The 16,475-nt window shown below is 46.1% G+C and overlaps 1 protein-coding gene across 8 annotated transcripts in view; it reads left to right on the top strand.

Annotated features, from left to right (window-relative positions):
• The first annotated feature begins 6,030 nt into the window (after positions 1 to 6,030).
• SYNCRIP (synaptotagmin binding cytoplasmic RNA interacting protein) overlaps positions 6,031 to 16,475 on the top strand; it is a 36,247-nt gene continuing 25,802 nt past the window's right edge. For 7 of the 8 annotated variants that reach the window (XM_066605051.1, XM_066605046.1, XM_066605042.1 and 4 more), the window contains exons 1-2: positions 6,049 to 6,206; positions 6,596 to 6,755. In XM_066605051.1, coding sequence (XP_066461148.1) covers positions 6,596 to 6,755 — 160 coding nt within the window. In that variant the 5' untranslated portion in view covers positions 6,049 to 6,206. Of the gene's footprint in view, positions 6,207 to 6,595; positions 6,756 to 16,475 lie in introns of all 8 variants that reach the window. The other variant, XM_066605058.1, reaches the window with a different exon arrangement.

Raw genomic sequence — 16,475 nt, 5'->3', positions numbered from 1 at the left:
CACGATCTAAGTAGATCGCGGCAGGGAAAGAGTTCACAGAGGGATCGCGCTCCCTCTGTGTCTCCGGCCGGCTCTCGCGATGTCATCGCGAGAGCCCGTCCTGTCACCATGGCAACAGGACGCCAGACACTGGCGTCCTGTATTGCCTATGCCTATGATCGCTGTATAAGCGATAAGGCATGGCAGAGCAGTAGCTCTGCCATGCCTTATGACAGCAATCATAGGCACAGTGCTGCAAGTCCCTCAGAGGGACTCAAATAGTGAAAAAAAAAAGAAAAGAAAAATGTAAAAAAAAGAAAAATGTTAAAAAAAAAAATGTAAAAAACCCCTTTTTTATGCTTTTTCTAATATTAGCATAAAAGTTTTTAAAAAAATTAAAACCCCACATATTGGGTATTGACGCGTCCGTAACGATGTGTACAAAAAGTTGAACACACTTTTTATTTTGTACGGCAAAAAGCTAAAAAACAGAGGCAAAATGCTAATTTTTAGCATTTTGCCTCACAAAAAATGCAATAAAAGTGATCAAAAAAGCCGTACATTCCCCAAAATGGTACCAACAAAAACTACAGCTCGTCTTGCAAAAAATAAGCCCTCAGAGCTCCGTACATAGAAAAATAAAAAAGTTACAGGACTTTGAATGCAGCTATAGAGAAAAAAAAGATTTCCAAAAAAAAATGGTTTTTATTGCAAAAAAGTGTAAAAACTTTAAAAAAAAATATAAGAATTTTGGTATCGTTGTAACCGTACCGACCTGCAGAAAAAATGTTGTGCTTCATTTATGCTGCATGATTAACGCTGTAAAAAAAACAAAAATCTATGGCAGAATTGTTGCATTTTCTCTCCCTGTTATCATAAAAAAAAATAATAAAAGTTTTACGATATAGTCTATGTACCCAAAAGTGGCACCGATAAAAACTACAGCTCGCCACGCAAAAAACAAGCCCTTATACGGCCACGTCGACGAAAAAATAAAAAAGTTATGGCTTTTGAAAAATGGAGATGGAAAAATACCAAAAATCGCTTGGTCCTCAACGCCAAAATAGGCTGTGTCATTAAGGGGTTAAAAGAGGTATAGGGGCGAGGGATGAGAACATTATTCTTCCGCTATACAAGGCACTTGTCAGGTCCCACATAGAATACTGTGTACAGTTCTGGACACCGGTGTTCAGGAATCAGGGTTGTACCATTGGATTGGCGCATTGCCAATGTGGTTCCAATTTACAAAAAGGGGTCCAAAAGAGAGCCTGGTAACTACAGGACGGTCTCACTTCAATAACTGTACAAATATTCGAGGTGTTTTTGAGACGCCATCCTAGAAGACCTCAAGGAGAACAACGAAATAACGCCTTACCAGCATGGGTTCATGATGGGTTGATCATGTCAGACCAATCTGATCAGCTTCTACGATGAAGTAAGCTCTAGGCTGGACCTGGGAGAGTCTATTGATCTTCTATATCTGGATTTCTATAAAGCATTTGACATAGTGACACATAATAGATTGATATATAATATGAGGCAGCTTGGATTGGGTGAAAACGTGTGTATCTGGGTAAAGAACTGGCTCAGAGATAGAAAGCAGCGGGTGGTAATCAATGGTTTGTACTCAAGATTGGGCCACCATCGCTAGCGGGGTGCCACAGGGCTCAGTATTAGGCCCAATTCTGTTCAATATATTTATCAACGACCTGATAGAGGGGCTGCATAGTAAAATATCAATATTTGCAGACGATACAAAACTATATAAGACAATACAACGGAGGACAATCTACAAAAGGACCTAGATAAGCTGGGGGCTTGGGCAGAAAAATGGCAAATTAAGTTCAATGTGGATAAATGTAAGGTTATGCACATGGGCAGGAGGAACTGTTGTCACCAAAATGCACTAAATGGGGTACCGCTAGGGAAAAGTGAAATAGAAAAAGACCTGGGGGTACTAGTGGATTGTAGATTTAACTGGAGCAATCAATGCCAATCAGCTACTGCAAAATCTTAACTCCTTTATTTCTGCATTGACGTAGCTGTATGAGGACTTGTTTTTTGTGGCACAAGTTGTATTTTTCAATGATACTATTTAATGCACCATATAATTTTGATCGTGTCCATAGATGAAAATAGTGGTCTAGCTATCACATCATTTAGTTCCCTACACAGGACAGAAATGCTGCAGATTTTCCACATAAAAAATCCAGTCTTTACAGTATAAGCAATGTGAATAAGATCTAAAATCTCTTCTACTTGGTGTTGAAACATTCTGGACAAAATCCACAGCAAAACTGAAATGCAGTGTGGATTTTAACCTCTTACTGGCTCCTGTTTGTACCTTAATGAGCAGGTAATTGTTCAATTTTTTCCTATTGTCACTCTCAGAGCTGAAACATTTTAATATTTTCCTCTAAGGAAAGTTGTATTTTTAATATTTTTTGGTACATGTATTGTAGATTTTTTTTTAACCTTTTTTTTGGGGGGGGGGGGGGGGGGTTGTGTAAGAAATTCCACCACTGTTTTTTGCATTCGATTTTTATGGCGTTCAACATGCAGAATAATGTGATAACATTATACTGAGTAAACACAATTCCGATACCAGTTTTTTTACATTTTGCTTTTTTGTATGCATACTTTTTTTTTTTTTTTTAAAGATATGCGTTTGTGTCATATTCTAAGAGCCATAATTTTTATTTTTTACCCACTTGGGGTCTTAAATATCAGTACATTTGATTGTTTTTATAATACACTGCAATACTTAATTTGCCATAGCAACCTGTCGGGACCCTGTGGTCATATCATAGTGTTTCAATAAGTGACAGAGGGAGCCCCCCACCCACTCTGCTAGCATTTTACATTGGTTGCAGTGGCTGTGATAGTGTTAAACAGCTGGAATCTGATGTTTCTCCAACCCCCACTGTTAGGGATATCCCAGCAGAACAACTGCTGGGCTATCATCCAACACCTGTGCACCTGCTTAACCCGGCATGGGAGACCAGTGCCAGATTTTTGATTAAGCACGATGAAAAGTGCGCAACAGTCAGAAAAAGCCTCTTAATGATCGCTATAAACCAATGTGTAAATAGGATTATTCTGGGCAGGCTAACATTTTAAAATTTAATGTATATCACAATAAGTCATTTTGCAATAGAAAGCTAAACGAAGTACAGTAAACCTATGTTACATGACCCTCCACCCTAAACGTATCTCTACTTCCTCTGACATCTTGTCCTCATTTGCTACTTCCTTCCCTGTCGACAGATGCAAACATCCTGGGAGCAGTGCAGACGGTATGACAAGAGTGGAAGCACTTCACTGTATGGCCGCCTGCACACGGGCGGAAATACCGCCGCGGGATTTCCCGCATGATTTCCGCCACTGAAAGTTTGCATAGGAGTGCATTACAATACGCACTCCTATGCAGACGGCCGCGCAAAATCTCGCGCGGCAAAAACCACGGCATGTCCTATTTTTGTGCGGGGCACGCACTCACCCAGCCGCCGGCTCCGGTCTGCGCATGCGCCGGCTGCGCCGCAGCCGGCACATCAAAGAGCTGGGGCCGCCAGGCGCAGGTGAGTACGCGCTCGTCTCTGCAGGCGCTCGGGTTGGGTCCTGCGGCGAGAATTCTCGCTGCCGGATCCGACCCACTCGTCTGCAGGCGGCCTATTGCTGATGTGCAGTTCAGTGATGAAAGGTTTTGGCTGCTTGCTTTAGCAGGCACTCAGAGGAAGGTTGGTGTAAGTTGCAAGACCTGTTTGTGGGTGGAGCCGCCACTCTGGCTGGTAAACAAGCTCTATGCATGATGGAAGCTGTAGACAAGTCTGTTGCTGTGTTTACTGCAGAAGTGGCAGATAGAGTTGCATGGGACAAAGAAGAGGGAACAGAGTGGCAGATGAAAAGAAACAGGCTGCCGCTACTTCGCTTTATCTCCTAGATTTAAGCATTTTTTGATCTAAATCCCTTTAAGGGGTTAAATCTACAGCATGTCAATTTATACTAGGTATTGCAGTGCAGATTTAACCTCTTCAAATCAGGGAATTAAATCAAAATCTGCATCAATTGATGTGTTTTCTTTTGCTGAGGGCTACATGTGAACACACCCTATAGCCCTGTTTACACAACAGATCCAGAATGTGGCCCCCATACTGTAACATTATGCTTCTGACTTCATACTGAGGATTTACTGTCAGCCAAAATTAAGGAGACCCAGAAGAAAAATAAATTTGTCATGGTCCATTCGATGTCAACATAACCCAGTTCTGCCCTGGAAGCATTACCCATGATAGAAAATGGTGCTGCACATGATACAGAGTCCCTGCAGCGTGTCCTGGTGGGAACACGTTTCCTTACGACTGTCCGTGTGCCTTTTGATAGCGGCAGTCAAGGAGCATTATTCTTGAGCAATCGCTTTTTTTATGGCGTTGCATCAGAAGCCTGGCACAGGAGATAACAGCCTGGCACTTTGCTCAAACGCCAGGAACCGGAGAAACCGCCAGTCCCAGCTGGTTAACCCTTACATGCCACAGTCCATGTGACCCGGTATGAAAAAAGGCTGACAGAAGGGGGCTCCCTCTTTCACCCATCGGCCCCCACCTGACTATGGCCTCCAGGTCTGCCAACCTATGAAGCCACTGAAGTGTAAATGTATTAGATGAATGATAGGTGAGGATAAACAAGTGCTCTAGGGAGAAAAAAGTAAAAAAAATAGGTAAAAATAAAAATGTCAAAAAGCCACCTTTCCCCTTGAAGCTAACACGGCCCACATTGAAAACAATGGGAGATATGGGGACAGCCCAAAGTTAGGATGTGCTGATTGCTACCTGATGTGATACAGGGGGGGGGGGGGGGGGGGGATCACTAATGTGTTTAACCCCATTCAAAAGAGCGAGTTTCATATTCGTGAAAGATGTGTTTTGCAGTGCACAAATCTCGCGCAATTTTCTAACCCAAGTAATTTAAAAAAATCACGGCGCGCCCACTTTTCTGTGATACGCGATTTTTTTTTATCTCCCATATTTCCCTATGGAGCCTCCGTTTTATCACATCGCAACACAAAACTTACGATGTTCATGCGACACAGTGTGTTAGCATTAGACAGTACTAGTGACTTGAGATTAAAAAAAATTGTGTTATTCTATCGCAGCTGGCAGCAATGCGAGGTTATTTTCAAGAAAAGTCAGGGGAACAAAGAGCGATTTTCTCACTGCAAAACCATAGTCGCCCGTGTGAAACTTTTTTTTTTTTTTTTTAATCCAAACTCTGGTATTGCAGTATTCATAATAACCCAGAAAAAAAGTTATTTAACCCACTCAGTGCACACCATGAAAAAAAATACAAAAAACATGGTGAAAAAGGCTAATTTCGCTCATGATGGGGCAGTGAATCGGCCAACCCAAACAACCAATCAGGTTGCTGGCATTGCTGAATAGGCAGAAGAGGGGTGGAAACAGTTAGTCTGCGGCCCCTGCAAGGCATCCACAAGTGTGAGCGGCGGATGTGTGCCAGCAGGGAGGGCTCTGCACGCATGCCATAGGTCCCCCACCACTGATACATGTATATCACACACACGCTGTGGAAATATACAACTTCCCCGCAATAAACAAGTCCCGTCGACGGAAAAATGAAGCCGTCCTGCTCCGGGAACGAGACGATGGAGAACACTGATAAACGAGTTGGTAGTGAAGGGGACAGAAGAGTCACCGCGTGTCCCTCGCTGCTATCACGCCGGGTGAACTACCGGCGGCGGCCATGACGGCGGTTACCGGGGCCCCGTCCGGAAGGGTAGGCCGGCAGCACAGCAGCCGCCTCTTCTCACACGCCCGCTCCCCTGCAGCCGCTGCTGCCACAGCCCGCGTACGCGCCAAGCCGTGAGGTAACTGCCGCGTCATCACGCTTCCCTCCCCGGATTGGCTGGCTTCCCTTACGGCCCCGCCCCGGTGCAGGAGGAGCCGGCGAGGCGGGCAGGGGCAGCTCGTGAAACCCCGGAGATGAATGGCAGCGTTTGGCTAAGCCGCGCGCGCCCCCGCGGTAGAGTGCGCGGGCACGACGGAGGGGTGGGACTGGCTGCCAGCGGCGTGAGTTCGGCTCTCTCGGCCGCCATTTTACAACAGCCACACTCCGCCGGACAAGGAGCTGCTGCAACCACACGAGGGGCGCGCTCGTCCGACACCCTGACACCCCACCACGGAATAGGCAGCCGCAATCCGCCCGGATCGGGACAGGTAAGCCGCCGCCGCTCCCTGTCACGCGCCTGTTAGCGGCCGTAGCCGGCAACTCTGGAAAATGGATTCCAGCAGCAGCAGCACGTTGGCGGGTGAGGAGCTCGGGCGTGCAGCGTGCACGGGCTGCCGGACAGCGGGGAGGGCATGGCGGGCCGTGAGCCTCCCAGGCCGAGCACACAGCGTGCGGGGCTGCCGGAGCGCTGGGGGAGCCGCCGCCCGCTGCTCCGGGCTCCCATTGTGTGCGCGGCCTGTGCGTCCGCCGGGGGAGCCGAGCACGTGTCTGCAGCAGGCTCCGGCCTAGTCCCGTGCCGCGGCTGGGGGGAGGAGGAGGCGCTTTGTTCCCTGCAGCCCGGAGGGGCCACCACTCACCTGCCTCTTGCCTATTACAGATGTCTGGAGCCATGGCCGCGGAACATGTAAACGGGAACGGCACGGAGGACCCCATGGACACTTATGCTGCAGTAGCCCCATCAGAGCATTTGCAGACTTTGCTGGATGCTGGTTTACCACAGAAAGTTGCTGAAAAACTAGATGAAATTTACATTTCAGGTAAGACTTGGCTCTTGCACAACTGCTTCTATTTTGGCTTGATTTTTCTCCATTTTGGATTTTGTCTAAATTAGCAACTTTTTGTGGTTTCCAAAAACATGGGAACTGCAGGTATAAGGCCGAATGCACACGGTCGGGCCCCGCAGCGGGCCGGTGACCCCGTGTACCTGTCGGGCCCCGCAGCGGGCCGGTGACCCCGTGTACCTGTCGGGCCCCGCAGCGGGCCGGTGACCCCGCGTACCTGTCCGGCGACTCTATAGTCTGTATGGCGGATGCAGATTATATCGCTAGGCGGTGACACGGATTCTGCAATGGTGCTTGTGGAAGGGCCGCGGGTCGGGCGGCTACCGTTCACTTCAATAGAAGCAGTCTGCGCTGAAACACAGCATGCTGCAAATTTTATTTTTCCCCTCCATGAGCAGAAAAGTGCAATTGATTTCCGCTCGTGGACATGGAAAAGCGCTTTTCCATAGCATGCTGTGGGCGGAGTCTGATGCGCGATCCGGGCTCTGCAATGCAAACACGCCCGTGTGCATTCAGCCTAGTGTGGCCCTGTGGATAGTTGTGGCCCCCCCCCCCCCCCCCCCCCCCACTTTCCAGCCCCTTCAGTGCTTTAGGTTGCCTGTCCACGGGTGTTTTTGCATTGGATTATCGCCACGGGGAGCGCAGTGCATGCTTTTCTTTGTGTTGCTATGGAAAGCACCCCCGTCCACGAGTGGAGAATCGTAGCGATTCTCTGCTTGCGGACGGCAAATCGCAGCATGCTGCGACTTTACCACGATTCTCCGCGGTCAGCCTGTCAGATGGGCTCACCGCGGAGGTCCGTTTGCTGGCTCCTGCTCCGCGGCAGCAATCTGCCACGGAATATTGCACCGCCCATGGACAGGCAGCCTTAGATGTCTAAAAAGCGCAAAGTATCGTCAAATCTACCAGTAAGGCCGTAGTCACATGTGGGATTTTGGGCCGTGAAAACTGTCTGGCTTTACACGTGTCATGTGAGGTCAATCCGTTTTTTACGCGCGTGAAAAAAACATGATGCTGTTAATGTTTAGGACCCCCATTGAAGACTATGGGTGAGAACACAGCCCACTTGCCTGCCGTTTATTTGTTACACATTTACTTCAGTGGTGATTCTTGTACCAATTCTTGTATGCAGACCGCCCCACAAAAACTGTCTGCCAAGAAAACGGCACCCGAGGAGTCAGTCGTGTCTCAGTGCTCGCACCAAGGGGCCTTATCTTGCCTTGTACAAAAATGGCGCACTGTGGCACTTAACAAAAAACAGGAGTCTGTTAAAAAAAATACTTATGTTGACTTGAATGGGCCCGAGTCCTGTCAGTTTTAAACTTCAGCAGAAGTTGGCCATTATATATAATTGCGGGTGTAAATGAGCCCTCGGGCTATTCTCACATATTGAGGGTTTGCTGGGCACTTAGCGGTGGACTTCTGCCCCTAAATACTCATCAGATCTGCCCACATCGATGCAAGAGAATGGGATATGTTATACCCCAATCAATCAGAAGATCTGTCTGAGTTGTGCCCTTCCATAAATCAATGAGAAATATAAGCATGCACGTAATTTGTACGGATTCTGCACGGAAAAGCTGCGGCTCAGCCCTACAGAACGGGGCTGAACCTCCCAATCCACTGTCACGTCCGCAGCAGAGATCCACGTGTCGCTCCCAGCTCCGTGCCATGATGCTCTTGTAGATACATGTCGGGTTTGCCATGGGCGAAGCTGTCATGTTTCAGCATATCCCAAGAGTTCTAGTAATTGGCTCTTCCAGTGAGTTGTGACTGTGGCTCACCTAATAGCATGTGTTTTAGCGAATCTCATCCACATGTTCAGAATTTGCGTGTGGTTTTTGCCAGTTGTCAGCATGGATTTCATCCTTTCCAAGGGGTGACATCTCTGCCAGACCTGCAGCTGGAGCCCATGAGCGGCGCTTGGTATATTCTGTGGTTTCTCAGTAGATGCACTGCAGACTCCGCAGTAATCCTGCGCTGGGCGCGCATACCCTGAAGGTGTCAGGAAGGAAAAGAACTCGAGTCTGAAAATGTTCCTCGCCATCACTACAGTCGTGGCCACAAGTTTTGAGACTGACACAAATTTTGGTTTCCACAAAGTGGTTTTAGATCTTTAAGGCTTCGTGTCCACGGGCACGCATGGATTCCCAGTGCTGAATACTGCAGTGGTTTCCAGCCTGGCACGCAGCTATGAGGCCAAAAATGACATTTTCTCACCTGTTTGGATGCAGCGCGGTCTCCTCTGTCGCAGATGGATCTCCTGCACGGCGGATGCATCCAAGCGTGCCGTGCGCATGCATTGTTTTTTTTTTTGTTTGTTTTTTTAATTTGCTTTCCCGCGGCACGGTCATAGTGTCATCCGTGGCCGTACCGCAGATCGGGCGGCTTCTATTGACTTGAATGGAAGCTGTCCATGCCGGAAACTGCACACTTGATCGGCTAAATTCACTGGGATAAAATGACATCTGCAGGTAATTATTACCTGTGGATGCCCAATGAATGTCTGTGGGCATATTAAACTGTAGATCATCTGCGCAGGTGACCTGCACAGATTCCACAATTCAATTTCCCCCGTGCACATGAGGCCTAAGGGTACGAGCACACAGGCTTTTTTCCTGTCTGATGGTAGTGCTCACCTTTTCTTCTCTGGACAATCCTTCTACTAGATGTCCCAAACAGTCTGAAGGGGGTTTCATCAGAGAGTCCTCTGCAGTCCAATTCCTGTACGATATTTTCTTTTTAAAAGCCCCCTTCAGACTGTTTGACACCTTTTAGAAGAGCTCTGCCATGAGTCATGTGTCGTGCCAACAATAAAGCACGCCGAGACCACTCATGTAGGGTTGCTTTCCACCCAAGTGAGCGGGCGCACTCAGTTATGCCTAATACCCTGCCCCAAATAAAGAATGTGGGATCTAAACCTTTTCCAGGACCATCTTCTCCCGACCATCCAGGAGCAGTTTAGTGATGAGCAATGCTTTATCCGGCATGATGAGGCACAAGGCAAAAGTGATAACTAAGTGGCTTGGTGAACAAAACATTGACATTTTGTGTCCATGGCCAGGAAACTCCCCAGATCTCAATCCTACTAAGAACCTGTGGTTAATCCTCAAAGTGGGTGGACAAAAAAACCACGGAAATTGTGATAAACGTCAAGTACTGATTAGGCATGATTGAGTTGCCATCGGTCAGGATTTGGGCCAGAAGCTGATCTCCAGCATACCAGGGCGAAGTGCAGAAGTCTTAGGGAGAAAAAAGGTCAACCCTGTAATTGCTAAATCTTTGCCTAAACTTGATATTTGTCAAAAGTTTGAAAACTTATGAAATGCTTATAATTGAACTTAATTATGCCATAGAAATATCTGACTAAAAGATCTAAAACAAACAGAACTTGTGTCAGTCTCAAAACTTTTGGCCACAACTATAGAGTTCGTTGTGAAACAAAACCCACTATTTTGAGTCATGTGTCGTGCCAATTGTAAAGCACGCTGAGACCACTCTTGTAGGGTCGCTTTCCACCCAAGTGAGCGGGCGCACTCAGTTATGCCTAATACCCTGCCCCAAATAAAGAATGGGATCTAAACCTCCTCCAGGACCATCTTCTCCCAACCATCCAGGAGCAGTTTAGTGATGAGCAATGCTTTATCCGGCACATTTTGTGTCCATGGCCAGGAAGCTCCCCAGATCTCAATCCTACTAAGAACCTGTGGTTAATCCTCAAAGTGGGTGGACAAAAAACCACGGAAATTGTGATAAACGTCAAGTACTGATTAGGCACTATTGGGTAGCCATCAGTCAGGATTTGGGCCAGAAGCTGATCTCCAGCATACCAGGGCGAAGTGCAGAAGTCTTGGGGAGAAAAATGGGTTAACACTGTAATTGAGTCTTTGCCTAAACTTAATATTTTTGTCAATTTTAAAATCTTATGAAATGCTTATAATTGTACCTCAGTGTACTCTAATCCTGAGGTTATGGCACTTGTTAAAAGGAAAAGTGTCCTGCCTTATTTAAAGTCAAACGACTTTCCTACTTTGTTATTGGTATTTACTATAGAAACATCTGACTAAAAGATCTAAAACTACAGAAGCACCGAACTTTGTTAAAACCAAAATTTGTCAGTCCTCAGAATTTTTGGCCACAACTGTTTATTAGTTGTACCCACGTCTTTGCTTAAAGGATTTGTAAGTATTTCCCCAAAAGTCCCCATGGCCCCCACATAACCAATAGCTGATGCTGTCCCCTGCCATCGGCTCTAGGTCTTCCTGGTGACATATCATTAGCAGGCTGCGGTCAGCCTGTAAACCTAATGCAACCATTGGCGGAGATCAGTGGTGATCAATAATGGTAGTAAGCAATGTCCCCAGGAAGACCCGGAGCTCCTGATGGAGGACCTGCAGGGAGAGGTATGAGCTATTATGTTGTGACAATGGGAGCGCTTTTTTTTCTAGACACAACTTTTAATTTATACAATCCCTTTAAAGGCAGGAGTGCGGTTAGGTGGGCACACGGTCTCATTTATGGTACCTACTGGTGACCGGTCATACAGCTGCTTTTTTCTCCTCTGACACCAGATCTGACTGCTAAATTTATGTAACTGTAGATTTTCCCACATAAAGCTGTAGACAGCACTGTTAGTACGTTACCCAGATTGTTTTTAGATTCAATGGCAATATGATCCATTTTCTGTTCTGTAGTATGGTTACTAGTGTGGACTGAGAGGTCGGTGCCTCATCAGTCAGCCTTGTCCTAGATCTAGTAGTCCATGGACTGCTTTCTAGGACACGTGGCCAGTAAACATGTTCTTGATGTGAGGTTCTTACAGGGCTTACAATGGGTAGTGCTGAAATATGTTGCCCACCTAATCAAGCAGATTGTGTAGGTTATTTCAATAGGGGAAGAGCTATGAAGCTGCCGGACACCTTGTGGTGCTTTTTTCCTCAGGAAACCACAGATTTGAGAGGTTTGCAGGGCCTTGACTATTGACCTGTCCTCAGGATAGGTCGTAAGTATTGATTGGCAGGGGTCCGCCACTCGGTTATCAGCGGATATTGGGCCAAGTGTTGTTGTGGACGGCTCTGTCCGTAGTGCAGCGGCCCGGTTGGGTTATGTAGCCACAGCCTATACTAGTATTCCAGCCACAACTCCCGCTGAATTCAGTCTGGACCGTTGCACTTACGGACAGAGCTGTGGTCTTCTAGCTCTGTCAGCAATGAGAGCGGGCCCAGTGAACAGCTGAGCCGTAGGCGTTCAGTGGTGGACCCCTGACGGTCAACATTTTATGACCTATCCTGATAGGTCACCAATAGTAAAGTCCTGGAAAACCCTCTTAAAGACATCCTGTCTAACCCTTAGGGCTCATTCACACAGGCCTATGCAGTTATGGTGTCTAAATACACCAATTTAAGAGAATGGGTCCTTGTGTTGTCCATATTCAGGCAGTAACAAATATGGATAGAAAATATGCCAGTGTGAATGGGCCCTAATTCTTCAGCTTAGGCAGAGTCCAACAGTTCACTTGGACGTTAGTTTGTTTGAAGATCTTTTTAAAATCCGTGGGATGTGCTGACAAATATCATCGTGACTGGGATAGACAATTGTTCTAGAAGCCACGCAAGGTAATTTAGGAACCACTTTGATTTCATTTTGGTAGAATTGCTATAGGGATTTCTTTTTCAAAGAAAGAGTTGCTAGTGGGCGACCGAACAGCTGATTGGTCGGGGTTCCAAGCAGCGGACTCCAGCAGGTCAACTATTGATGCCCGACCTAACAATAGATCATCAATAAAAATGGCCCTGAAAACCCCTTTAGGGTAGTTCACATGTAATGGAAGAGGTATGGCTTTTCCGCAGTATAACTGTAATTTTAAGCTTTAATTTTCCAAGTTCCAGTAGGGGGTTTGAATGTGCGATCCTGTAATCGCTGTTGTAGTCCTCTCCAGTACCCCTGTACTATGATGGTTATTGTAGACTTGACAGGCAGCTTAATAAGCATCCATACATGGTATGCCTGCAGGCCACTGTTAGGCCCACTGATGCTATGGAGAGCCTTTGACACCCTATGATCAGATTGGGGGTCACAATGGAATGAAAGATGGAGTACCCTTCTATTAACCACTTTGATACCCTGGGTAGCATTGGCCGTTGCATCTAAGGCCTCATGTCCACGGGGAAAATCGGGCCCGCTACGGATTCTACATGTAGAATCCGTAGCGGGTCCCTCCTGCCCCGCGGACATGAGCGCTGAAAATCAGAATAAATGAGAATAAACTCACCTCCCATCCGCTCCGTTTCTTCTCTGCGTCGCGGCCGGATCTTCTTTTTCGGCCGGCGGATGAATTCGTCACGCCGGCGGCACGTCGTCGACGTGCCGCGCGCATGCGCCGGGCACATCCGCCGAGCCGAAGCAAGGGAGATGCGGCCGTGAGGAAGAGAAGACCTTCCCGGCCCGCTGCGGGTGAGTAAATGCTTTTAAATTCCTATTTTAGGTCTCCCGCGGATCCGGACGGCTTCCATAGGCTTCAATAGAAGCCCGCGGGAGCCGTCCCCGCGGAAGACCCGCATGAAAATGGAGCATGGTCCAGATTTTTTCATGCTCCATTTTTTTAAAAATCCCTTTTATTGACGATCCGCGGGTATTTATCTACCCGCGGGTGGTCAATGCATCCCTATGGGGTGCGGATCTGCGCGCGGGAGAAGAGTTAAAATCCGCTGCGGATTTTAATTCTTTTCCCCGTGGACATGAGGCCTTAGGGGTTGAAGAACTAGGATCAGAGTTAGACAAATTTCTAATGTATTTCAAATTTTTACTCTTTTGTGCTCATCATAGTATTTAGAAACATTCTTGTTTTACATGTGTCATGTCTAACTTTATCATGCTGGCTTTGGCCTAACGTAGTTGTGTGTTTGTGTGGTATATTTGCGGTGCCTATCACACACATACTATGAGAGCTCTACTATTTACAATAAACACATCAACCCTTTCATGCAATGCAATGATCATTTACATCGGATCTGTGCTGGGTTAGTATGGAGTGAGATCGGGAACTAGCTGTAATGTACAATTGACACATGGTCGCAGCCTTCACAATCGGAGATACTGATGTTCCTGAATGCTTAACCATTTAGATACCACAATTGAGCTGATTGCAGCATTTGAAAGGGTGAGCAGAGGGCATCCCATGTTGAGATTATGGGGTTCTGTGGATTTAAAGGGGTGTTCCAGTCTATTTTAACTGATCTATTCCCTGGATATCCAAGGTATTCCCTGGTTCTTGTTCTATTGTGGCTGTTGCCTCTAGTCCTGCCCAGATTCGGATAAGAGTGTGCTGCTTGTGTCCTTTTTGCATTGTCTGTTCCCTGGATATGTCATCAGTGGTGGATGGACAGGGGTCCACCACTCGCAACCCCCTGCCTATCTGCTGATTGTCTGGCCAGGGATCGTCATCAATGGAAAGAGGAAATAAGGGCAGCACCAGATCTACTCCCATTGAAATCAATATGAGTGCCATGCTGCCCCTATACCTCCTGTTCAGGACAAGAAGCGATGTCCTGACCATAAGAGAAGCAGGAAGTGGCGCGATGCTCCCATTGATTTAGATGGGAACGGAGCCGGCACTGCTTCCTCTGACCATTAATGATTACGTCAGTGGGCCTGATAATCTGCTGATGGATGGGGGTTATTGAGCAGCGGATCCCTGTCCATCAACTACTAATGGATCTATCCAGGGAGATAGGTCATCAGTTAAAGTAGACTGGAATGCTCCTTTAGGGCTCCTACCCACTTGCGTTTTTTAATGCAAATATCAAGGGGACTTACTAATGTTAAAACGCATCACGCATAAATCGCAAAGCACAAACTTGCGTTTTTAACATTAGAAAGTCTTATTGACATTCGCATTAAAAAACACATGTGGGTAGGAGCCCTTAAACTTTTTAAAACCTGAGGTGGAACTTAATGAGAAGACATTAATAGTATATTATAAAAACGATTGTAAGTTCAAGTCCCCAAGTGGGACCAAAAACAATCATTAAAGTTATTAAACTTATTTTTAAAGTATTTAAAAGAAAAATCTTGAAAAAAAACTTCCAGGTATATGCATAAAAAAAGAACCTAATTGGTATTACCACATTCATAAATGTCTGATCTTTTAAAACCACAATGTTTCTCACCTGATAAACACTGACAGAAGAAAAAATGCACAATGGTAGAATTGTGTGACGTTTTCCTCAAAAATCATGTTGTGAAAGGCTGCATTGGGAAAACCTTCCTGACATCTGCTGTACATGTAGAGCAGCATTACAGTGAAAGAGATCAGCAACACAAAGATTAAAGTCCCCATTTGGGAAATAAAAAAATGTATTGAAGGGGTTGTCTTACCCCTTTACCACAAACTGCTAAAATAACAATCAGCTTTACTTATCCGAAAAGTCTTACGTACCCCAAAATGTTACCAATGAAAACTACAGCTTGCCATGGAAAGAAAAAACCTTTGGCATGGCACCATTTACATTAAAATAAGCTATGGGTCTTTGAATGCAGCAATGCCAAAAATAGTTTTTCCAAAGTAGTGTTTTTATTCTTCAAAAGTAGAAGACTCTTAAAAAAAATAAAACCATGGATTTGCTGTGGCAATTTTTTTCAAGCCATTCTACCCAACAACAAAAAGCTATGCACTATACATTTACCCCAAAATGTTATGCAGCTATGGCTATATTGGCAGAAAAACTAAAAAAGTTAAGACTTTTGATATTTGGAGACAACATTTCCCTCAGCTCTTCAAGAAAATCTTAGCTTCATTAAGTACCACAGTAGGCTGCATTCTTACGGGTTTGAGTAGCTAATATCATGGACATGTATGTAAATGTTTGCGTGTTGCTAGAACGGGAGAGATGCATATATAGTAGTGAGCATTGGGGAAGGGGTGATAATTTTAACATCTCTGCCTTAAATTCATTTAAGAAAACTGATATGTCATGAATGACTGTTAAGAAAATGCCTTTGGGCCATTCCACATGCATGTACGGTGAATGTTGGGTAGCAGAGTATAGAACAAGCTGAATATGTGGCGGGTACTGTCTGTAAAGTACAACTGCAGCTGGGATCGGAGATATCAGTTTCCAGCTGTTTAACCATTTAGATGCTGTGATCGGTGCTGTCCACGGGCGGTTTTTTTTTTTCACTGCGTTTCCCACGGCGACAATTTGCACACAGGTAACACAGTAAATGCTTTCCATAGGATAACTATGTAAAGCGCAGCACCAATGTCCACGAGCGGAAAATCGCTTGTGATTTTTCACTCGCGTTAAAAATCACGGCATGCTGCGATTTGCCGCGATTATCTACAATGAACCTATCAGATATGTTCGTCCTGGAAAATCACGGTGCCAAAGTGCTCCCCGGGGACGGCTCCTGCAGCAGAAATCCGCGGCAGGATATTGCTACGCCCATGAACAGGAGGCCCCATGTAATAAGACTGTAGGGTGCTGTACAGCTGTTATGGCTGCTTGGGAGCTGAGTGAAGGTCCCCATGACTGCCAAGGATTTCAACCTGTTATGCCTAGTAGGGCTTAATAGGCTACTGGTAAAAGTATATACTGCAATGCCCAAGTATGCGGATCAGTTTTTCTGCTTTTGTGATCATTAAAAAGATTCTTTAGCTCCCCCCCCCCCTCCGTCCTTCAATTAAGGGCTCCTGTC

The sequence above is a fragment of the Eleutherodactylus coqui genome, chromosome 1 (assembly GCF_035609145.1).
Source record: "Eleutherodactylus coqui strain aEleCoq1 chromosome 1, aEleCoq1.hap1, whole genome shotgun sequence".
NCBI classification, from domain to species: domain Eukaryota; kingdom Metazoa; phylum Chordata; class Amphibia; order Anura; family Eleutherodactylidae; genus Eleutherodactylus; species Eleutherodactylus coqui.
This window is presented reverse-complemented; position numbering and strand designations above follow the sequence as displayed.